The 25,432-nt window shown below is 35.9% G+C and overlaps 1 protein-coding gene across 3 annotated transcripts; it reads left to right on the plus strand.

Annotated features, from left to right (window-relative positions):
- The first annotated feature begins 809 nt into the window (after positions 1-809).
- On the plus strand, positions 810-23,610 carry hsd3b7 (hydroxy-delta-5-steroid dehydrogenase, 3 beta- and steroid delta-isomerase). Of its 3 annotated transcripts, none has more exons than XM_067416911.1 (7): positions 810-1,407; positions 14,347-14,585; positions 17,072-17,227; positions 18,738-18,846; positions 20,270-20,369; positions 21,423-21,585; positions 22,285-23,610. In XM_067416911.1, the coding sequence occupies exons 2-7, from the start codon at positions 14,426-14,428 to the stop codon at positions 22,698-22,700; spliced, it is 1,104 nt and encodes a 367-aa protein (XP_067273012.1). In that variant the 5' UTR covers positions 810-1,407; positions 14,347-14,425; the 3' UTR covers positions 22,701-23,610. The 3 variants fall into 3 exon arrangements, with proteins under 3 accessions (XP_067273012.1, XP_067273030.1, XP_067273021.1); XM_067416929.1 differs by having other exon boundaries at positions 810-1,403; XM_067416920.1 differs by lacking the exon at positions 810-1,407 and having other exon boundaries at positions 13,955-14,585.
- The last annotated feature ends 1,822 nt before the right edge of the window (positions 23,611-25,432 follow it).

Consider the following 25,432-nt stretch of genomic DNA (forward strand, 5'->3'; position numbering starts at 1 on the left):
GAAGAATGCGGCTTGCAGAGAGGAAGATGCACACCTCAAAAAAATTACACAGGAAGCATCAAGGTTGAACTTACATGATTCATTAAAGAAAATGAGGGGATATACAGAGGTAAGGGGTAAATTCAAAGAAGCAATATATGTGTTTTTTTAGACCACCTGCTTGTAAGTGGCTGTGGACTCATTGTCAAGACATAGAAGCAAAGATACAAGAATTTGAAGAGAGGAGGAGACTGTGTGAAATGTGTCAGTTCTTGGTAAACTGTAATGAGATGCTGGGGCACACAAGCATCAAGTGACAGCTTCAGTCATCTGACTGCGATGAACTTATTTGGTTGTGGGCTATGGACACAAATGAGACCAGATAAGGTTTCGCGGAAACTTTCTTCAGAAACACTATACCACTGAACTAAAACACAGTAGCCCAATTATTTATTCTGCTCAGGAAATATGAGCGGATTCTATGGAAGTGCGGGCGCACCTGTTTGCGGTGGAAGACAGTAGCCTAGTGATATCCGGTTCGGTCGAACCAGCTAAACGGTTCGCGTCTCAAATCAGCGCTGATCCCACAAGTTACTACTGACATGAGTGACAGTCTCTCCGACTAGAAACAAACTAATATCTTGAATCATATGTTGTAACTCCAACCATTAGCTGAACTGAGACATGTTTTGCTAAACGATCTGATGAACTCACGAGCAGCTGATATTGAGCATGCGCGTGTAACCGCAGTTAGCGACTGGCATGAAGTTGGTTTGACGTTAGACGTTTGTTAGCGGTTCTTCTCGGATGAGCAGGACAGGAACATGCCCACACAATTCACTCAACCTGTTTCATTTCGAAGGCTGCTTCTTCCGGAGGTCACATTTGTCGTCTAATGCTGCATTCACGTGTTCTCTGAATTATCGTAAATAAGAGTTTCCTTGGTAAAAATGGCACATGATCGCCCTCCCATTTCAAAATTTGGGAAAAGCTCGTAATCACGACGATCAGAAGTGGGAATTTTCTAATTTCCGATAGCACGTGAAGGCAGCATTATTTCTGAACTTAATTATAGCATTGGACGTTATTTCTTTAGCCTAATTGCATAATGACATTGGGATGTAGTGGTCATTTTGTTGACTTAAAGCAACTTCAACGACATGCGGCAGAAAAATGCGACCAACGGAGAACGCAGCCTTCATTGACGCATCTGTGTCGACAGTTTAGATGACGTCAAGCAACGTTGCTATAGTTAACGCTGCGTCTAATCGGAAATATGCGATACCAGAAGACGAGTAGCATGCAGTTTCTCATCGCGAAGTCAAGTTCCTGAATAACCAATGGCGAACCCTAATGCGGGTAATGATTCATTTAAGGTGTCTGGAAACTGGACAACGATGCTACCCTGACATCAGCCGCACTGCGTACGTAAGTTAAATGAAAGAAAAAAAAACAATTTTAATAAAATCATAGGTCAATGACATAAGGAGATGAATGAGGGAAATATTTTAACAACCTGTAGTTTAAAAGGTCTGTTCCAATTTTGTACTTTTGTTGGTTTCATACATTTTCTGAAAAGGCTACAAGCCAAGTGGTGTAGCCTATCCGAGCAAAAGTCGGGACCCCAAAACCAATCGTAAGTAGCACATATTTGTGGCAATAGACATTGTATGGGTCAAAATAATCGACTTTTCTTATGCACCAAATCGTTATTATATTAGGGGAGACCAGAGACGGTTAGCACGTTGAATTCCTAGAGTGACATTGATGACACTCACACTGTGCTCATGCTCAGTACGTTACCTCAATTCTTGCCAAAAAGTAGGCTAAGCCACAACTTCCTGACGGAGGGGGGACTTTTCTTTCTGATGTACTTTTTTGGATGATGTTATACGATCAAATGTCTATGAATTCAAACAATTATTATTAGAACCACTTGTTTTGTAAGCCAAAAATAGAAGTGGTTACGTGCCAATCTAGCAGTCAAGCTAGCTCACATGAGATGAAAACATATGGTTGGTGATACTGGGACGGTTGTAACGCCCCGTTAAAACTGTCCCAGTATCACCAACCAAGTTTCATTTATATTTAAAAAACTATAAGCTAAAACTAAAATAAAAAACAACAACTATAGTTTCCCTTTTAATGTGCAGATTAAATGTAAAATGTGAACTGCATTGCAAATTAAATGTACAATGTAATCATGGTGCAAAGTGGAAGATCCTTAATCCCTAAATGATTGTATTTACATACAGTGGGGCAAAAAAAGTATTTAGTCAGCCACCAATTGTTCAAGTTATCCTACTTAAAAGATGAGAGGGGCCTGTAATGTTCATTATAGGTGCACTTCAACTATGAGAGACAGAATGAGAAAAAAATCCAGAAAATCAAATTTTTTGATTGTGAATCACATGAATTTATTAGCAAATTATGGTGGAAAATAAGTATTTTGTCACCTACAAAAAAAAGCAAAATTTCTGGCTCTCACAGACCTGTAACTTCTTCTTTAAAGCAGCACCAGGTAACTTTTCAACCTTCATAATATATTCTCAAGACTCTTGTGATGATACATCGACTTACAATAGGTTGAATGACACGTCTGCCATAGCTTGATGGGGTCTGTATCGCTTTTAATCGTACTTTTAAACTTTGGGTTTCAGGTAGTAACCCGAGAACAAAAAGAACTACAAAATTCGACTGCTATAGGACTATAGGTCACTTCCACCAACACCCACACTTCCTTATTAAATGTAAAATTCGGACGTGCAAGCCCAACTTTGTTCGTCGGATAATATAGTCATGTCCGAAGCAGCACAGACAAATAAGAAAGAAAAGGTTTTGTTGGAGGAAAGCAATAAGAGGAAACGAAAAAGTGATGGGATTAAAGGCAGGACAAGGATCAACATGTGACCAGTGTTTGCTCGTCGGCGTGAGCTGAAGGAGGCGTGCCCGACCGATGCTGTCCTGCTTGTTATGGTGATTTCCTACCACTCAAACATTGAACTGAAGTATCATATAGATTCTCTAAAACAGTAACCAATAGATAATGACGCTGGCTTGTAAACGTGAGCATCATTTGGCGTTTGAAAAAAATAAAACCCATGAAATTATATTCATATGACATGCTAAAAAATATATGAAACACTTACTGTACCTGGAATGAAGACATTGGTCTTCATAGGTCTATAATTACTAACTTCATAATGATCTCCAGATTTAAAAATAGGAGTAACAACAGCTTGTTTCCATGCATTGGGGAAAACACTGTTCAAATGACAAATTAATTAAATGAGTAATAATAGGAGTTAAGATATCTTTATGAGTTTTTACAAACATAGTGTCTAATTGATGAACATCTTTACATTTTGAATTATTTAATAAACTAATAATTGTATTAACTTGCATTTCATTAGTCTTAATAATATTAAAACTTGTACTCCCAACATCAATCGGAAACATATTTATTTCCCCCTTTACAAATTTTTCTCCTAATTCACTAACAGAATTAATAGAAAAAATCTATTGGAAATAGTAGCAATTGCATAATTATCTTCAACTGTCGTTCCCTGAACTCGAAGCTTACAATCTTCTTTAAAGGGGGGGTGAAATGCTGTTTCATGCATACTGATCTTTTTACACTGTTAAAGACTTGGAATCCCATACTAAACATAGACAAAGTTTCAAAAGTTAAGGTGGACGTTTGATGGGAGTATTTCTTTGTCAAAAATACTAGTTCCGGTTAGTCATAAGTTTCGGCAAGTTTTTTGAGATCATGCGTCCCCTTTGACGTTAATGGGGGCGGAATTTCCTTGTATGGGCCTTACGGACAATTCTACTGGAAGCGCGTGAGAGAGAGAGAGAGAGAGAGAGAGAGAGAGAGAGAGAGAGAGAGAGAGAGAGGGAGAGAGCGAAAGTAACAGGCTACGCCCATCAAAGCGCTGGCTTGTAGGATGCTGGACAGGTGATGTGCACATAACAATGTCACCAAAAAAGTGCGTTTTTGGTTGCCAGACCAAGACAGTCCTGCACAGATTCCCCCAAAACCCCCGCGTTAAGGCAACAGTGGATGTAATTTGCTTTTCCGGATCAGCAACTGAGTTGCGCGAATGTTTATATCTGTTCGCTGCATTTCGGTGCCGACTGTTTCATAAACAAGGCCCAGCTCGACGCCGGATTTTCCCGATCGTCTAATGCTGAATGATGGAGCAGTCCCAACGTTAGAACCGCAGGCGGTGAGTGAGACTGCTTCAAATGTGTGTTTTTGCCTATGCTCATCAAGTAGCCCAAACATGATCACGTATAGTTAATTGATCAATGGAGCATGCGATGTGTAGTGCGTGTACATTTGTTTAGCTGGCCACTATATGTGTAACTTTATGTTTGTGTATTGTAAAAGCACTCCAAACAACAATACACAAAGAGGGGGGAAATATGTTGAACTAAATAAGCGCGCTTCTTCATTCAAATGCGCTACTATTCCGTGTCTTTCTATGTAAACACTAACTTAACCTGTCTACACAAACCACGCGTAAACACACAAACACACGTGCACAACTGCACTTCCCACATGTACACCTTCAAAGACCAAAATACGACGATATAATTCAAGTATAAATATGTAAATAACACAAGCCGCTAAGCATATTATATAGTTAGTGTATAACTTGTACCACATAGAGACGTCCTGCTCTAGTCGTTTTTGCTGCTGCTCCTGTTCAACTGCAGCCTCTGGGTCTGATTCCGGATCATAGATGTATGGCTGTATCTGATTAAAAGCCATATTTTTATTTTGAATAAAGTTTTTTTCCCGCTGTTAGGGATGACACAGCTTTACGACGCACTCGACTCAACACAATAGCAGCAGCGAGCACACGTCATTATTTAGCTCCGCTCACACGATACGCCCCCACCCGCTCGGCTTTTTTCGGAAAGACTCGGAACAGCGCATCTTTCTTATATAATTATAAAAAAAATAAAGACTTTTCGGAGATATGCAGGATGCAATGCTACTCTATAGGTACTCAAGATTGACATGACACTGACTGAAACTGAGTGTTTCACCCCCCCTTTAAAAGTAGGCTCTTTCCGACAAAGCGTGTTTACATTTTTCCAAATTTAGCTACTCTTATTTCTCAGATAACTTTATAACAAAGCCTATATATATCTCTTCCAGACTTAATAGCTTTCTTTAAAGCTGAATCTCTTTTTTTAATCAGCTCATGTCTCATTAAACCACGGTAAATTATTCTTAAGCTTTAATTTTTTAAAACTCGAATAGTAAAATTCTCTCTTACAGATTTAATTTTATTTTAAAAAGTATTGCAGCCATAATCTATATCCCTAGAAGCTAATATGTTGTTCCACTTTAAACCAGCTATTTCCTCATTAAATGCTATTCATCTTCCTTTAGGTATACAATGAAAAACCTTAGAAGAAGTTACTGTATTATTTTTAAACCTATTTTTTGTTAATTTCCATGCAACCAAGGTTAAATTATGATCAGATATAACCTAGTGATCAAATTATAACTCTTAATTATCCTTTTGGGTCTGATGGTAAATATTAAATCTAACTGTCTTAGTTGAATTTAGCTGCAATATATATATATATATATATATATATATATATATATATATATATATATATATATATATATATATATATATATATATATATATATATATATATATATATATATATATATATATATATATATATATATATATATATAATATTTCTTTTTAAATTTATCTTCTCAGTTCAGGTAAAGTTGTAACAGTGGAAAGACTGTATTAAAATCAATTTTTAGATTTTTCAAGCAATCATTTCATAAATCCACGTAAATACATTGTTTTAGCAGTTGACATATTGATTTTATAATATAATAAATTGGTTATTCCAGTATAAAAAATGTTTATGTATTGCTAAAAATTCTAAAAAGTGTTACAACTGTCCCTGGTCTCCCCTAAGTCACCCACCCAATCAGAAGCTTGGCCCGCCCTGGCGCCACGCCAAATAACTGATTTCAATAGGCTATTTCAGCTTCAGATTTTGAGAGGGATCACGGTTTTCATTTGCTTGCCATCAAAAAATCAGCTTGTTATTTAGAAACTAGAAAGCCAGATTTAAGTCTCTATTTTCAGTTTAAGCATTCAAGTGATTTTAAATCGTTTTGCGTAAAGATGTGCTTGTGTGTTGTTTTCTCTGTGCATACACTCAAAGCTCACACAGAGAGCCGCATCTAGACAGTTCTCTTTTGCCTCTCATGTTCATGTGTCATTTCTTTACAGAAAATTATAATTTTTTGCGCTCACTGCCATCACAATATGGGGCAGAAATGTTATTAAAATGTGTGGGAAAAAATTCTGTTCTTCATATTTAGAACATAAATCTATTATATATGAGTTATTACGCAAGCAACAGTGCTGACTTTCAGAAACAGTTCAGAAAACAAGTTAATGAGTAACTTTCTTAGACACATTGGCCCTCATTTATCAATCTTGCGTAGAAACGGGTGTATATGTTGGCGTAAGATTATGCTTACACTCCTCTCACCGCCTGATTTATGAAACTGTGCGCACCTCTGCAATTCAGGTGTACGCAATACTTGCCCTTGATAAATCCCGCGGCTGAAAACGATCGTCATTAGAATAACACGCCCCTATATATTCAAGTCTCCGCCTCTCCCACGCCCTCATTTTACGCCATGGACACACAGAAGACGGCAAAGAAACGAAACTTCTCCGACGTGGAGATCGGGCGCGCTCAATCATCTCTTTAGTCCACTAGTCAGGGCACTGATTAGGACATAAGTCAACGGGCTGACTCCCTGATCAGTGCTCTGACTACTGAACTATTGAGATGATTGAGATGCGCCCATCGAGACCATCACCAGGGAAGTGGAAAAAAACCCGAAATTGTTTTATTTGGGAGTTTAAAGAGTGGGATTAAAGGCGCTCACAAAAACAAAATATGGACCCAAATTACGAGTAGCTACTGTTAGTGTGGGGGTTGAGAAGCGCACTCCAGCAGTTTAAATAGCTGTTTGGATGATAAATGACCATCCCAATGCATTATTTTACAGCACGTTTTGAAACAATTGGCATTTAATTTCGTATCACGGCATGTATTGGGGTGTACAATAGTGATGATGATGTGATGTGGAGTAAGATTCATTCACATTAATAATTACATGACAATTTGTAAGATTCTTCTTATTATTATTATGATTATTATTCTTAATGACGCTTGTTATTTAGAAGAAAATGCCGTTTTTATTGATTTTATTATTATTTAAAAGAAGAAGGCCATTTTTATTATTTTGTCAGTCTGAATTATTTTAGTCCCAGTCCGTGCGCAGCTGCTGAGCCAGGCGGGCCTGAAACGTCAGGTAAAGCGCACAGGCTCGCGACTGGAGGAATACATATGCCTACAGATCAAACATTTTGGTAAAGTCACACAAATTAAACATTGACGTTCATGTTACACAAAAATAAACACTAAATGTTGTTGTTGTGGTTTTTAACAGTGTATCATATAGCATATCTTGTCAGTGCGTTTTGTGGTGTTAGGAATTGCTTTTCTGCGCATTTTCCCACTAACTCAAACGTGCGTACACCACCTCCTGAGCTGGCGTAGGATTTGAGCGTGCCGTACGCCAACGTCCATATTGATAAATCTCGAAGTCACCGTGGGTTTGGGTGTACGCAAGGTGTACGCTGGAAATTTGGTGTACGCACTTTTGATAAATGAGGGCCATTCTGTTTTTTTGGTCTATTAAAAAAAAAAAAAAAACAGTAAAATCAGCAGAATTGCTGCATCTCCGAGCAACAATGGGACTTATTACTCAAAGAATCAACATATTTTAACAAATCAGATGATTAAATGATTTATTTATATAGACATGAAACTGCTCTTTTAATTCTTTCAAATAATAATACAAATGTGGATCAATTATTCTTGAACTGACCAAAGTATTTGAAGGGAGAAGGTTATTAACGTTTTAAAATTGTAAAATTATGATGTTAAATCCACTATTGTTTTATATAGAATTGATGTCTAGTAACTAGTTAAATTACAAAGAAATGAAGAGGAATTCCTTACTTTTTTAAATGACAGTAATTAATGAATTAGTAATGCATTACACCAACACTGATTATATGACAATACATTTAAAAATAGTGTTCATCATTATAGTCCTCTATAGCAGTAGGCTACTGCTTAAGCTGTACAGGGCAGGTCCTTTTTCTCTCAGAAAATGTTAAAAATCAGAACTATTTAAAGGGGTGATGAATTGAGAAATTAACTTTCCCTTGAGCTTTTGATATATAAAAGGTCATGGTAATATAAGATTATCCTGTAAGTTTCAGAGCTGAAAACTTCTTTGTTAGTCAAAGGCAAGCTTTTATTGACACCAGGCTCAGAAAACGATCGTGTGCGCATCTTTTCGTCATCGCGCAAAGAAACACCGCCTCTACAGCACGTGTAGTTCGGTAGCCTCACCCACCGACTCTGATCGTCTTGCGCTAGCCAGCAGCAATAAACATGCCGAAGAATATAGCAAGATATTGCGCTATTCCTGGTTGTGGAAGAACACAGTCGCTGCATAAGCTTCCTTCTGATCCTAATATTAGGAATGAGTGGTTGAACTTGATTTTAATGAAGTTCCAGCTCACGTGGAGAAGACATGTTCACTTCAGTTTACTGCGGTATCGTTTGTAAACAAATCTCCGGTAGATGCTGGATTTGCAGACATTTAAAACACAATGCTGTTTCTTCTATATTGGATCCAACAGGAATAGTGCAACACATTTATGTGAGTAAAATGTGTTTTTTATATGTAATAGTATTGCATTGTTATAGTTCGTTTTGATTATGTGTAACTTACGTGTCTAACAGAACATACCTTTAGCATGCTGGACTCAGAAGTATGGGCCAGGGCTTGCAAAGCCCAACGTCCCTGGGCTATTTATTTTCCAGACGGCTTACCAAAACGTAAGCCTGTTGGCAGGCCGGTAAATGTCAAATAGTGAAATAATATTCCTTTCTTGATCTGCGCTGACTTGACATTTGAAGGGCGTGCACACACATATGTGTGTGTGCGCGCGGTTCACGCTTGATCGGGCAGGCCATGTAATACAAAAATAATAGTCCAATCAATCACGGGTGGATGAGAATAAAATAGCCAATTACTTATTAGTTATGATGTTTTTGAATGTAAAAACCACACAAACATCATTAGTTGACCTCAGACAGCAGTATAAAAAATAAAAAGCCAGTTCATTAAACCTTTAATATTAATCAGCACCCAGCATGTTTTATTTAGCTGTGCGCAGGGAAGGATTAACATAAGGGCTAGGTAGGGCTGAAGCCCTAAGGCCCGAGCACGGAGGGGGTGAAACTGGCTGAACCAGACTTAATACCTCCGATCATATAAAGTGAAGTGTTGAGGTAAACTAGGCTGCCTACATGACTGTAATCATGGCCGTAGTCCACTATGATGTCACCGAGGTCCAGAACTCTGTGTTTTTTCCGAGGTGTACATAATAAATGTTGTGAAACAATTAACTAATAGAGTACTAACACTACTTTAGTGCTGCAAGGATATCTTCTTATCTGAGCTAACCTGCTTGCAGTCTGTCAAACATCATAAAATGCACATATAGATCAGAGAAATACACATTTTCTTGGGGGTTTAGGATCTCACTGGTTTTAAAACTCCTTAAGAAAGTTGTATGCTCAAAGGTTGTTGCTGTTAATGGAAACCTGTTTGCTTTGACCTCACATCTGGAGTTAATGCATTTATATTGTCAATGTGTTGCAGCCTGGAATATTTATAGGCCTACTTAATATTAAAATTGGTTATTTGGATAGTATATAGGCCCTACTCATTGTATCTCTGTGCTTTGAATCTTTTTGTATGGATTACGAATTATTTTTGTGGTAACGTTGTGGCACCAAGATCGGCTACTATTGGGGCCCCATAGTAACATATATTTACATGTTCTTAATCCGGATCTGGCTGTGTGGAGTTAAATCTGTGTGGTGAAGTTGTGCTAGACAGCGAAATAGCGGGTGTGAAGCACAAATGACAAATAGCACCAATTTTCAGTCAAGGGTAAATACATCATAACTTTTATTTACAATACGCTCAGTTTTTTACAAGGAATGGTCATTGCAAATACTGTCATGCAAATCGGCGGAGGGGTACTAATGATGTTGAATTAAAATTTTACTGTAACTGTAATCATAGCCACGAGCGAGAGTGAGACAGGAGGATAGCGGAGGCAAAAGCGCACAAAATAACTTTTGTTAATAAAAAAAGTTATTTCTTACTTGTTGTTGTTTTCAATCAAATAATAGTGAACCACTAGCCTGGGAAAACCCAGACAACTTCTGGGAAATTTATATTTTTAGATTATATTTATTATAGTTACTACTGAGAATGGTCGGGTTTTAACCAGGCTATAGTGAACCACAAACTGAGCATTCGTTTTATTTATTTGTTATAATGCGGGTGGGCTATTTTATATCATCCGTCTTAGATTTTTTATTGTACTAGTGTATTGTTGTTGTATTTTCATTAAAAATAGAATGCAAGCCTACTGTTTTAACGATTTTGGATGCAGCCAGTGTTACTTAATGATAATGATGTCAAACATGAATGGGATGTCACGATTTGATACATATCACGATACTGATCTCACAATACGATATTATTGCGATAGTCCAAGACATGGGAAAAGGTAACAAAAAACGTACTGTTGATACTAATGATTAAAATGCTAAAGCTGATATTACATTGGGTAATAAAAATATTCATGTTTCTGAAGCTGAAAATACAGAATTATTTTAAACTAATATGCTTGCACTCTGTCACTGATTACTAGATAGCTACAGTATAGGTTACTTTTTACTTGTGATATAAGATAGTTTCGCATTATCGACCCACATATATTCCCCAATTGCATTATAGTCTACTATATTATAGTTTTGCTGTGTACTATAAATATATTTGTTGTGACATTTGCTCACAATATTTTTCTTACAAAAACCTCAGTAACATGTAGCCATCATTCAGAACAGGAATGTGCCAATGAGGACATTTTCCCACTGGTTAACTAACTTGTGACAAAACCAATGTTATCCATTAATCTTGCACTGTGAAAAGAGATGTGTTAAAGAATACTATTATTAAAAAAAATATGAATCAAAATTAATTATTTCAAAATTTGAAAGACAAACACAAAAGAGGTGTGTTTTAAAGTAATTTGGTTGCATTATTAATGTATCTTTAAATAAATAAACATGTATCATATTATATTGACCCATCTGCAAAGAGTCATGAAGGGATTTCTGGAATGTTTTTCTAGAGCCACATGACATTCAGCCAACACTGTAACATGGTTATCTTCATCTTGTTAAATTGAAATTGAGAAGTGCAAGAGAGAAGCACAAATAACTGCAGTTCATTAGGGCATTGAGGAATTTTATCAAAATCCTTTGTTAGTAGGGGTTAACAGTTTATGGCCCAAGACCAGTAGTGAAAAAATTAAGACAAAGAGTCAGGAGTGCAGTTTACTGAAGAAATGCAGTTTCATCAGCAGAAGCCAGCTTCAAGTCTCACACGGAGTTTGTAGTTCCCTCTCTCCCTGTCTCGTTATACCATACATACATACAATTGTCCCAACAGTTATACTGTTTTTCAAGGTTTAGCCACATCATTACTGCAAGGTTGATTCTGACTGGCTCAGAGAAAATTAACAGTCATGGTAAATTTCCACACATTGTCAGTAAATCTGTGTCCATAGACGTGTCACTTATGCTTTCACCCCAGAGTTAGGCCCATAGTGGCCTTCCAGATCTGGAGCAGGTGCCAGCTTTCCCAGAACAACAAGTCCACTCATCTCTTAGGAGGTCCATTCTCTGCACTGATCTGTAACACAGAATATTGCACACATACACAGATACACAGTCTCTCCAATGTTGAAGCTGATTAATCTCTAGTTCTAACCCAAAACATACTGATAACAGGTGCTGTCTCTCAGTGAGAGGTACAGACAGTATAGGTAATATTCATCTTTAGTTTTTTAGTAAAAGGAAATATAAAATGAATAAAATATAATACATTAAATAAAAGACGAGACAAAACCATATTTCATCTGAAAGCTGGGCTAAGTGAGAAAACACTGTTTCTGCTATATAGATATCAAAATCCCCCTTTCACCTTGTTAATTCGCAAAACTATTGAATTAAAACATTTGCTAAAAGAACAAAAACAGCCCAAACATAAAATTCCAATGATGCCTTATATATTTTAATATAATGCCTCTCTATGTTTGCTTACAGTGCTGTATGAACACCTACCCCTCAGCTGAAACTGGTGTATACTTTATTATGAAGTATATTATTTGATAGGATAAGCTTAAACTACACATCAAATGAGCAGCTGTTAATCTGATGTAACCAGTTTAGTAATGTAGCCCAACTGCTCAGTTTTGCTACGCAAATTCTATTGCTTAATTATTCTTTCACAGTTTTCCCATGCAGCGTTGAAGATTATGCAAACAGAAACCGTTTTAGTGCCCGCAACTGAAAGAGCTACTAGGGTTCTTTAATGTGATTTCTAGAGTTTAAACATTAAAGGCCCATTCACATTTCACACCAAGAATGATAACTATAAAGATGACTATATTAGCGTCCACATCACTCTTTTTTCTCTCCACGTTGTCACATGTTCTGGTTTATAGGTTAAATTGTAGATGGTGCTAAAATGGCACTGTCCTTGACATGAAATTGCGTATGATTACAGTTGATCATTGTTCATTCTTAACTCACACACTTTGTGATTTTTTTAGCAAATTCAAAATTTTGACTTTGAATTCATGTATTGAATATGGGCTTGCAAGGTTTTATCTTTGTGAGACAAAGAGTAGACAAAAGGCATTAGGCTACATAGTGTTTTTGGATGAGTGAATGTGCACAAAAGACAAATTGGTCATCATTTCTTAAAAGGTTTCCCATTATTTTTAGTCACCCTTTTTGACTTTAAAAATAAAAATAAAGCACCAATATTCTATAACCTAAAGTAATAGCAGCATTCATAATTAGGCCTGGATATTTCACATTTTCACGGATTACTTATGTTTTTTATTGATTCAATTTTTAAGTATGAAGGAATGGATGAATAAAGTAGCCTACTTTTCTGAATTACATTATACGCAGAGTTTAGATGGCTATTTTAAAAAACGAGTTGCGGGAAAAATTACGGAGCCGCGGGTTGTGGTTTTTTGGGCTACAGTTATAAAGTATTGCGGCCGCGGAAAAATATAAAAGAATCAAAGAATAATTAAAATGGAACGGTTCAGTGGAGAACGAATTCACTTGGCAACAACCGCTGCACGTGAGTAGACACGTCACTTGAGCATTTCACAAATCAAGCATCATCACATCACATGAGTTATTTTTTTACGGTCTATGGTTATGCCTTTGGTGGTAGAAGCATAGGTTCGGTTGTCCGTGGATGAACAAGCAGCACTATAAAATGTCAGGTAAATGGAGAAAAACCATCTCCACGGATGCTTTCTCTCTTTACTGCTGAAATCTATTCAGCACCACATGAGAAGGGTGGGGAAGAGAGCATAATGTCTAAAAGAAGACAGCCCTGAGATTGTAAACTGTACAAACAGTTTTTTTTACGGTCTATGGTACAAACACACACACACAATTTTGGAAACTATTTTGATTGTTTTTGAAATAAGTATCTTCACCAAAGCTGCATTTATTTTATTAAAAAAAAAATAATGTTGACTGTAATATTGTGAAATATTATTAAAATGTAAAGTAGGCCTAACTGTTTTCTATTTAAATATAGTAAAGTGTAATTTATGCTGAGACTCTAGTCTTCAGTGCATAGACCGTAAAAAAATATGACTCATGATCCTATAGAAATCATTATAATATGATTATTTTGCTCCTCAACAAACATATGATTATTATCAATGTTGAAAACACTTTTAGGATTATTTAATTAATAGAAAGTAAAACAAATAAAATAAAAAGTATTTATCTGTATACAACAATCAGTTTTCAAAACTAAACGTTTCCAAACATTATATCCAGTGGTTGTCTAGTTTTCATTCCATTTGGGCGGGTTTTGAGCATGGTTTTGAGTTGTCATTGGGGTATAAATATTTTTGGGACCTGGCAACCCCTGAAGGGGAGTTGCCGGCAGCCAGTGTTATAGCCATAGACCGTAAAAAAAAAGTTTAGGAGATTTCTCTGCTAGTCATTTTGATCTGTGGGATAACGTTATATTGCTTGCTGTGGCGCTGTACCCTACTTTACGTTATTTTGTTACGTTTGCAGAGTAAGTCAACTGACTGTCGTCGGTAAACACTGACGGAAAAACACTAGTCAGTAAAGGGAAAGGATTCAACGGAGTAATATGTCTAATGAGAAATCTAAGTTAACTTATGTGTTAACTGGAGGATGCGGATTCCTTGGGCAGCACCTGCTGAGAGTTTTGTTGGAGAAGGAAGAAAATATCAAGGAGATCAGGCTTTTCGATAAAACCGTTTACCCAAGTCTACAAAGTCACAGTACAGGTAAGAAACACATGAAATGAACTGTTCATTACGAGCTCATTGGTTTTCACAATGTTTAGAATTTGTGTGTGTGTGTGTTAAACAAATTTGTTAAATATACGTTGTTAGTGATTGATGATGTCTTAATGTGCTATCGGACATTTGATAATCCCCCATTCTGAAGTCGTGATTACGAGCTTAGGCACTCAAATTGAGTGCGGGATGGCGTTCGTGTGCAATATTTATTTGGGAAACTATTTATCAAAACATTCATTTTTTTCAGACGACTGGTATTACCAATTAATAGGCCATAGCCTACGTCACACGTGATTAGTGTCATGTTTTTAAACAGTTTGCTCTCGAATTACGCATAGTTTATATATAGCCTAATGGGAATTACATTTTAAATATGTGATAAAATGACTCCTCTTGCTGAGCATAATTCCTTGGTAACAAGGTAAACACAACATCTGAAAACATTTGTGTTGGAAATTAATGAAGCCATAGGCTAATCGAAGAGGACAAGTGGAAATATTTTTGGAAAATAAATAAATCTCTCATTTTAAACTATATTGAATTATGTATAATCTTCCTTTAGATTATCATAGTTCTAAAAAATATATACAATGTTAATTTATAGGCTGTTTTTGGACATTTGAGATGAGCACAGTATAGGGTGTAGTTTCTGAAAGTGCCCAGGGGAAACATCTGTTGTTTTTTATGACTCCAATAACGGGAAAGAACATTGAATGACAGAGGAAATGGAAATGTCTCTCACCTTCCCCATTGTCACAAGGATGCTCCATCCATTTGATGTCCTGCTCTACAAAGAGGATATTATTCAGTGTCTTCACCAACCCTCACTGATCATGATGTAATGGATAAATTGACTTTTGCCCTTTTGCATTATATAATTCTGCAGCATCTGGCTGATAAATAGAAGCATGGTGCGAGTTGGATTTTGAATTTAGTTAGCTGCTTCTAATTTTTTGTCAAGTGTTTTCTATTAGCCAGAGTTTCTTTGCTTTTCATCAGGTCGATTTAATACTTCGCTAATTTTTACCCAGGGCCCGGTGCATAAGTTAATGTAATATATAAACATTGCATTACTTCTGCAAAGGTGATTGGAATTGACAACAGTTTATCATGTGGTCAAAGTCCAAATAGCAACAGAAAAAGGTTAGATAACCTTTTGTTTTATTTTTTTATCAGAGCTGAACATTGACCTATTGAACTTTTTTTTTCTTTATAAACTTTGTGACTGCTTGCAAATATTTTTCATAGGCTGACTTTACATATGCTATTTATGTTTTATTATAAGGCTCAATTAATCAAAATCATCCAGATACAAGGGACACTTGAAAAATGTTCATTTGAACAGGGTGTTCCAGTCACTTAAATTATTCTTTGTCTTTTGTGGCGGTTAAATAGTTTGTCATTCTTTTGAGTTGCTAAATGCAATAGCAACCGGAAACTTTAGATATCAGAAAGCTGCTACAGCAGATCCAGAGACAGTATTTCTTTGCGGAACAGTTATGAATAGCTTTGTTTATTGTTAGATACATATCCGTGAGTGAGAAATGGAACAATGCATGTTGTTTACCAGGACGAGTGTGCTGCTTCCACCAGATAGATTGAGTTCATTGTTTATTTCCTGTACATAGTAATTTTATTTTTATTTTAATCAAGAAAATAACTTGCAATTGTAAAAATGACATTAGGAAGGATGCTTCCCAAGGTAAGCCATAGAGATAACTGGATCATAACTGGATCAAAGTGACCTTGTCATCAGCTGTCACAAACACACCCACACACTCCCTCATTAAATAGAATAAATGACGCACATACATACTCACATTGTTTGGTTCAACCCTCACAAAAAAAAACAGAAATGTTAGTAGACTTTAGTACTATATAAATCTTTTTTTATTGTACACAAAAATTGGTTACACGTTATTTATTTATTTTTCACGTTATTTTATAACAAACAAACCATTATTTAAATACTGAGTAATATTAATTTACAACATTAGGGTTATGATTAGGGTTTTGTTAGCATAATATCATATAATTATGTATAATTTACTGGTATTACTACAGGAAGTATGCTGTGGGTAATTTATGTAACAAGGACACCTTAAAATAGCGTTACCAAAATATTTTTGTCTATGTAGTTGTAGCTGCATCAGTTTTTAGCTGCCCATTTATTTGCATCTTATGGCAATTCATAACTATTTTACTTTTGTATGAATTTGTACGATGGAGTGGGGTTAGGGGTGAACCTTCATGCTTGCTTTTTTGTTATTGTGCAAGTTCATACGAAATCATTTCCCTGTAACAGTTACATTTTCCAGTGAGATCAGTTTCACATATCAGGCTGATATGTGAAATAAAATATCATCTAGATAAAATCTTTTTTATTGACATTTAAGCCTTCATATCAAAACTCTAAACAACCCATATTTTCTTTTTACATGGTATCATATCTCTTTCTTTTTTATTTGCAGAACATGTGAAGGTGTTGGTGGTGCAGGGAGATATAACAGATTATGGGAATGTGCGTGATGCCTTTCAGGGAGCAGACCTGGTTATCCATGCTGCTAGTTTGGTTGATGTGTGGTATAAAGTCCCTGAGACTGCCATCTATGCCGTCAATGTACAAGGTGAGTGAAGAATAAGATCAAATAACAAAAGGAAATAGATGGCAATGATTTCACTGTAGAAGTGATACCAATTTTTTTGCACTTGAAAGGTTTAGGAGATGGCTAAGAAAACACTGAATGTTGCCAACTTAAAAGATGGACTAATGTTTAAAAGTTTTGCTCACCAAGGCTGCATTCATTTGATCAAAAAATATAGTAAAAAGGCATAATATTGTGAAATATTATGCTTTCAAATATATATGGAATATATTTTAAAATGTAATTTATTCCTGTGATGCAAAGCTGAATTTTCAGCATCATTACTCCAGTCTTCAGTGTCACATGATCCATCAGTAATTATTGTAATATGATGATTTGGTGCTCAAGAAACGCTTTATATGTTAAAAACAGTTGTGTTTTGTGGAAATTGTGAATCGTCACTTTTCTTTTCATGCATTTTTTGCTTTCTTTAAAAAATAAAAAACCTTACAGACTTGATACTTTTGAACAGTAGTATTTTTTGCACCAGTGGGTGTTTTGTAGGTTTTGGTTTCTCCCACAGTTTTCCTTTGGTGACATTTCCAGTAACCTTAAAGCTTTACGATCGGTTTGGTCCGGAAATGCATCATATACTCTCACACACAAGGCGGGAATTCACATTGTTTTATTTCCGCAAATGATGAATGTGACGATAATAGGCATGTGCTTTTTAGCAAAAGTCCACAGCTCTTGTACAATAAACCCACATGCTAGGATGAAAAGATCATGTAGTTTTATGAAAAATAGAGAGCATGGAATTACTAACATCTCATTAAGCTCAATAGAAAGCTCAAAGCACATCATATCTGTGATAACTGTATTATCACAGATACAATATTTTTAGTTTGTGTTCAGATCTGTCTTGCCCCGTTATTGGTTTTACGCTTATTCATCAGCCTATTTTTAATTTTGACTGTTTGTGGTAGGCCTCACTGATTAAGTGTTCCTAACATGTATTTTGGACTGTGTCAGTATTATAGCACTGATAGATGTAGACAAACCCTGAGGATACAGATAAAAACAAGGGCAAGAGATGATGAATGTGCTATCAGACTGGAATTTTCCTTTAGTCTGGCTCTTGTCCTACCATATCATTTGGTACTTTGTTCTCATATGTGCATTCCACCGGAAATATCCTCTTTAAATACCATTGAAAGAGGCTGGATACTTAATTTGTTTACCTTTGTTTTACCACTTATCACTAAATATCTGAAACTGCAGAAAGCATTTACATAGCTGGTGAGCTTCTCATTTAGACTATCTGGTGCTTTCAAGTGCATGAAAGCATTACTTGGAATTTAGGACTTGTCATCTGTTCCAAGCTTAAAGAGCCTGAGTCTAATTAATGTCAGTTCAAGCAACACAAACAACTTTGTTTTCATTCCTTCACTTGTTTTAGAACAACAATATTGTTCCTTTTTTCTTCATCCTTTAGCATTTTATCATGTTTTTTATTTAATGCTATTTCTTTCTGGATGCTGTTCTCCATCAGGGACGGAGAATGTAATAAATGCCTGTGTAGAAATCGGTATTCAGCATTTGATCTATACAAGCTCCATGGAGGTGGTTGGCCCAAATATAAAAGGAGATGCATTCATCAGGTAATTGTATTTATTTAAATGGCTTTATTGATTATGTAAGAAGACTTTACATAGTGATGTGCTACATAGTGTTGTATGTTCAGATTTAAAATAAACATTGGAATAAAAAAAGTTTAAGGGATTTGGGTAGAATGGAGAGAATGTCTGGGAGACTGAAGGAGAAGAAGGAGTAACATAGCAAAATTGAACAAAATTCTCAACATTCCATCTTGAAAGATATTTCAAGCTGAAAAATGATTTATCACAGTGATGACAGACGAACACAGTCTGGAAATGCTATTTCCACCATCTTACCTTTCAAAAAGGGGTTTGTATCTCTGCCACTGCTGTGTTTCTACTGGTCACCTGATGCAAGTAACGTTTGCATGTCTCAAAACACTTGTGCTTTGTATCTGGTCTAATGTCAGGATTTCTTAAGTAACAGTTTCCAGCTCTGTAATCAGATGGAATCTTGTTTTCCCACACTCTGTGAGGATTTTGCTAGAAATTCATGAACTCTGCTTGTAAACATGTTAAAATGTGAGCTGAGAGGATCTATTTTAGCCACAATATGTAATTTAAAATTTCAAAAAACAGATTGTGAATGCTCCACTAGTAATCAAGCCAATTCAAACTCAGAAAAGTCTGCCATGCGGTCGTATCAGTGACCCAAATGACAACTTAAAGGGTTAGTTCACCCAAAAATGAAATTGATGTTGTTAATGACTCTAATGTTGTTCCACACCCATAAGACCTATGGGTGACCTTAGTTCTTTTTGAAAGAACTAAGTGTTTTTAGCTAAGAATAAACTAAAAAAGTTACACAGTGTAGCTTTAAACATTAACATTTTCCTAAATGACTAACACACGTACACGTCCTCCGTTTTGAGTTATTTTCATTTAAGCAACCCACAGTTGATATGTAATGTTTTTAAACATCAATTGCTTGCTGTGGAAAATGCCTTTCTAAGGTCATGAAAATAATAAATGTTTTTGCTGGAAACTGTGAGCTGCCATAGCCAGCTATTCACAAGAAAGAGAAAACAAATATAACCTCTCTGGAAAAAAGTATTGTACTCTAAAAATTGTTGTAATATCTGTATATTATATTATACAAATATTTTTAATCATTTTATAAATTTTTTTTATTGGGTGTTGCTAAAGCCATCCTCAGGATGTAGCATCAATTTATGCTTGCACAGATAGAATGTGAATTACACATTCCCTCTGTGTAAGCTATAAGAATACATCTGTGTCTACTCATTCAGAGAGGGAATACAAAGAGAGTGAGCATTATGAGTATGAGTTTGGTGAGGACAGTATTGGTCGGGTTGTGCCACATCATTTTACTTACAGATGGAGTTGAGTCATCAACTTAATACCTGTGTAGCACTTCTACCTATTAACCTTTTCATTTGTCTTGTTTTCTTCTACCTTGGCACAGAGGGAATGAGGATACTCCATATAATATATTCCATGAGATGCCCTACCCGAAGACCAAAGCTGCAGCTGAGAAAATGGTGCTGGGAGCCAATGGCACAAAGGTACTACCGGTACACAATCCAGTGGAGTACAACAATCACACGAATTTAAAAATGACCCCAGCTTTGCTCTTTTTAGTGTTTAATCATTTTTAAAAGTCACAATCGCCATTTGCAAACACACAGAGATTAATAAATGGAAACAGCTTTCTCTTGTTTTTAAAGGGTTTGTTCACCCAAAAAAATGAATTGATGTCATTAAAGACTCACCCTAATGTTGTTCCACACCTGTAAGATCTCCGTTCATCTTCAGAACACAGTTTAAGATATTTTATATTTAGTCAGAGAGCGTATCTAAGTGTATGCACACTATACTGTCCATGTCAAGAAAGGGAATAAAAACATCATAAAAGTAGTCCATATGTGACATCAGTGGGTTAATTAAAATCTCTTGAAGCATCGAGAATACATTTTGGTCCAAAAATCACAAAAAACTACGATTTTATTCAGCATTGTCTTTTCCGTGTTTGTTTTCAATCATCAAATAAAGAAATCACGTGACATTGGCGATCCGAATCATGAATCAATCCGCTGATTCATAGCTGATTCTTCCAAGCTCACATTTGGTTTTGAACTAACAAGCTACTTCACCTTTTCTGCAAGTGATAAATGTAATTTAAAAATATATATTTTCTACGTAAGCTTTTACATATGTTTTATTCAGGAGTGATGTACAAAAATCATCCAAAACTTCATTAAAATAAACCTTTGGATGGAATTGAAATTCTTACTTCTCATTTACATTGTTCTAGTTGCTACTATTTTCCAGCCTTGCACAATACTGCATCCTCCCAAACCCAAGGGATACAAAGACCACATAGCACTCGTGCTGCAATCCTTAAATGACTATGTATGATTTGTTATAGGCACGCCTTTGCTCTTGGTGTTTCAGCATGCCATGTGTTTATTGGCATTTCAAAACACTTCATCATAACACTGTTGGTGCGTCTTCTGCATCTGAGCGGTTTGTTTTGGAGTAAAAAGACAGTTTGTTTTCTTTTCTGCTGCCAAAAATGATTAATTTATTTCTCTCTCCCTCCCACTCTCCATGATTAGGTAAAAGGAGGGAACATTCTTTACACATGCTGTCTGCGGCCAACGGGTATCTATGGGGAACAACATCAGCTCATGAAAGACTTCTACAAGAATGGGGTCCGTACAGGTGGTTGGATGATCAGGGGAGTTCCACGGGACACTGAGCATGGACGAGTCTATGCAGGTTAACCATCAGACTCCTGGTTTTGTGTGTGATGATTCTGATTGAACGTGAACAAACAGTAACTAAAGCAACAGAGGAACTGAGAAAAATGGCTTTAAATGCTTTATTCACTCCCTTTTTTTTCTGAATCTTGGCAAATCTGTCAGTCGTAGGATGGAGGACTGAGTCTAATTATGTCACAATTATGATGATCCCCTTCATAAAATGCTATATACTTATGTGTTTAAAGAAACTTTTGCACTGTGAAAGATACAAATCTTATAAACAAGTCTTAAATATTGCCTGTAAAATATTCGGTACTATTAATGATAATATTTATCTTTTTGTAGCAATTACAATAATTTTAGTTGGATAAACTTCAAGCATAAAGCATAAGTAAAACAAACCATGACTGTCAGTAGAAGCAGTTAATGTCTAATTCAGTACATTTTAACTTTTTGAAAGAGGACATTTCTTTTAATAGAATAATAACCCATATATTTATTTTAGACAATTTTTCTCTGAACTTTTCTGTGTTCCCCCTACACCCCCTTTTTATTAAACAAGTAGGAAAACTGTCAGTACACAGAATGCAAATGTATCTGTGCTGTTTATATATTTGTTATGGTTTTAAAAATTCTATAAGTAGCTTGAGTTAAGAATGAAAGACTCCGCTGTGAAATCCTTTAAAATACTTCACATGTGTTTTTGTGCACGCAGGTAATGTGGCCTGGATGCACCTTCTAGCAGCTCGTGCTCTGCGGGAACGTCCCGATCAGCTGGGTGGGGAATGTTATTTCTGCTACGACGACTCGCCATACAAGAGCTACGAAGACTTCAACATGCAGTTCCTCTCGGCCTTCAACTTTCGCCCGTTGCACGTGCCGGTGTGGGTGCTGTGGTTCATAGCGTGGATGAATGACCTGATACGCTGGCTCCTCAAGCCGTTCTACAACTACACCCCACTGCTCAATGGATACACACTCGCTGTGGCCCGCACATCCTTCACTGTCTGCACAGACAAAGCGTTTCGTCACTTTCAGTACCGACCGCTCTACAGCTGGGAGCAGTGCCTGGCCCGCACGCAGAGCTGGGTCAACACGTTCCCTTTAGAAACCAGCACTAAGGACACATAACAGCTACTTTAATGTCATAAGGACAGATTTAATAAATACATCTGTGGCTAAATATGAAAGATGGGAGATTTTGTGACTGTGTCAAACAGTGGGTCAGTCATGACTTCTCACATAATGATGGACTGCACAGTAAATAACGTTTGAATGTTGTATTGCAGTATTTACTATGTGCTTTAGTTGACATGAAGTACACTTTAACGGATCACCTCTTAATCATATAATCACAGTTGTGGTGATATATCAGACATTTAGATGAGTGAAAATCAGATCATTATTGCCATTATTATTAACATTTGGGAGAATAAACTTTACATTAAAAGCACTTTCATGCAAAATCTACAGCTAAGGATATTTTTTATAGTTATCTAACACATCAACATTTGTATTGTGTTAATCTGATAGTTGCAGTGCAAGTCTTTGAGCTGAGTGTACTGAATGCATCCAATATGGTAAATGGACAGCATTTATATAGCGCTTTCAACAGACCCTATGGCCATCCAAAGCGCTTTACATCTTGCCTCACATTCACCCATTCATACACCAATGTTGGCAATATAAATTGTATAATCCACCACATATACTAGTGTATTTAGATGTATTTTTTGTCCAAATTATTTAATTGAAAAATGTTTTTACATCACTATGTTTACTTTTTATAGGCAATAATGCGTGAGCACAAGCTTTTAATTATTTGTATTATTATTTGTTCCATTTACATAAATATTTAATTGTTTATATGAAATATAGTTTATTTCTATGTTCAGAGAAATAATGCAAGGCTTTAATAATTAAACTATTCTACACAAGCCCTATGCTTTATTTTATTTTTTAAATTATGCACAAATGTACTCATATTAGGTTGCTTAAATGTATAAGTCTGAAGACAAAAAATAAATATTTTTAAATGTTATGATTTCTGTCCAGTCTTTAAAAAACATTCTTTTATTTTATGAATTGTTCCATAGAGATGATCTGATCCAGTTGTGTAGCCATCACAATTTGGCCCTTGTCAAACTTGCTCAAATCCTTACACTCACCCATTTTTTTCAAAGTTTAACATAAACTTTGAGGGGAAACCGTTCACTTGCTGCCTAATATATCCCACCCATTAACAGGTGCTGTGATGAAGAGATAATCAGTGTTATTAACTTCACCTGTCAGTGGTCATGATGTTATGCCTGATCAGTGTAGATTAATGGCAGCAAAGACTTTCCGACTCCTTTTTTCTTAAAAAAAAATATTACATTGACTCACAATAACCAATCTCATCCCTAGAACTGAGATGAAAAACTCAGATGTTCCTTCTCTGCCTGGAAAAAGAAACACCGCATGATTTTACTATGAGGCCAGATTTTCCACATTAGCTTGTATTGTTTAGGTATCATAGCAATCTTTTTGCATACGGTTCACATGAAAGTAGACTCTCACTGTTTACATTCTAAAGAAAAGAAAAAGACAAATACATTGTGTGTGTGTTCCACAGAAAAAGCCATGCAGGTTTGTGATGGTGAGTAAATTATGACAGTATTTTCCGTGAACTATTTGGATGAACTGTCTATTTCAGTGTAGTTAGAAACTTTGAACGGCAAAAAAAGAAGAAGAAAGGAGCAGAAAAAAACACGAGGGTGTTCCCAGCTGGCTTCGGTTCAGGGGCATTCCCTTGAAATGAGTTGTGAACTATGGGAATACCTCGTAACAGCTTCCATAGTGACCGTCACAATATTTATTCCTATATATAATTGATGAACAACCGCATAAACAGCTGAACATAACGTTAATTGTCTGTGGTTTACTCCTGAGGGAATTTGTGACTGGAAGATTAGCTACATAGGCAGATACAAACTGTAGGTCTACATCGACATCTAGTGGATAACACGAGACATGACCTCTTCGAGGAATTAGTATTTCTAGAATGACTAGAATTTCTATACATCTGATCTCTAAAAAATAATTTTGGAATAAGTGCCTTATAGTTTGATTTACCCTTTGCAATGATTTTGTATAACCTGAACCTGTCTTTCCTCTGGCATATGCCTTTTGTATAACTCTAGCATACAAAAAGATCAGGTTTCAGGGTTGATAGGCCTACATTGTGAAATTTAACCAGAACAATGACATAACGAATGATATTCTGCTCACCTTTTTCAATAGTCTTTTCATTATTTATGTATAGTGTTATTTATTTATTTAATTAATTATTATCTATTTGTATTGCATAAAAGACAATAAAACTTTATTTACAGTGTCTTTGTTATTTGGTATATACTTACTACAGTAATAACTGTAAATTATGCATAATAACATGCAACCCAAACCTAACGCCCGACTCCATAGTAGCCTACATCATGTTAATTACCAATATTTTTATTTAAATATAACACACACACACACACACACACACACACACACACACACACACACACACACACACACACACACACACACACACACATTTAAATGACTTGCAATTCTCAAAAAATACTGTATATTTATATGTCAGTGTTTAATTTTTTTTAGTAGGCCTATTATATTTAACACTCGGTTTTGTTTTGCTCCTTGTTATTATATTATTATCTGTATATTGTTGTAAGCATTAACTTAAAAAGACAAGTCACTGCCAATGGACCTTCTTCATTCCTGAGAGAATATGTACCTATTATGATAAATATGATAACGTAAGATAAGATATGGGAAACTTTTTTTAATTATCCAAAAAAATAAAAATAATAATT

Source organism: Pseudorasbora parva, chromosome 2 (assembly GCF_024679245.1).
Source record: "Pseudorasbora parva isolate DD20220531a chromosome 2, ASM2467924v1, whole genome shotgun sequence".
NCBI classification, from domain to species: domain Eukaryota; kingdom Metazoa; phylum Chordata; class Actinopteri; order Cypriniformes; family Gobionidae; genus Pseudorasbora; species Pseudorasbora parva.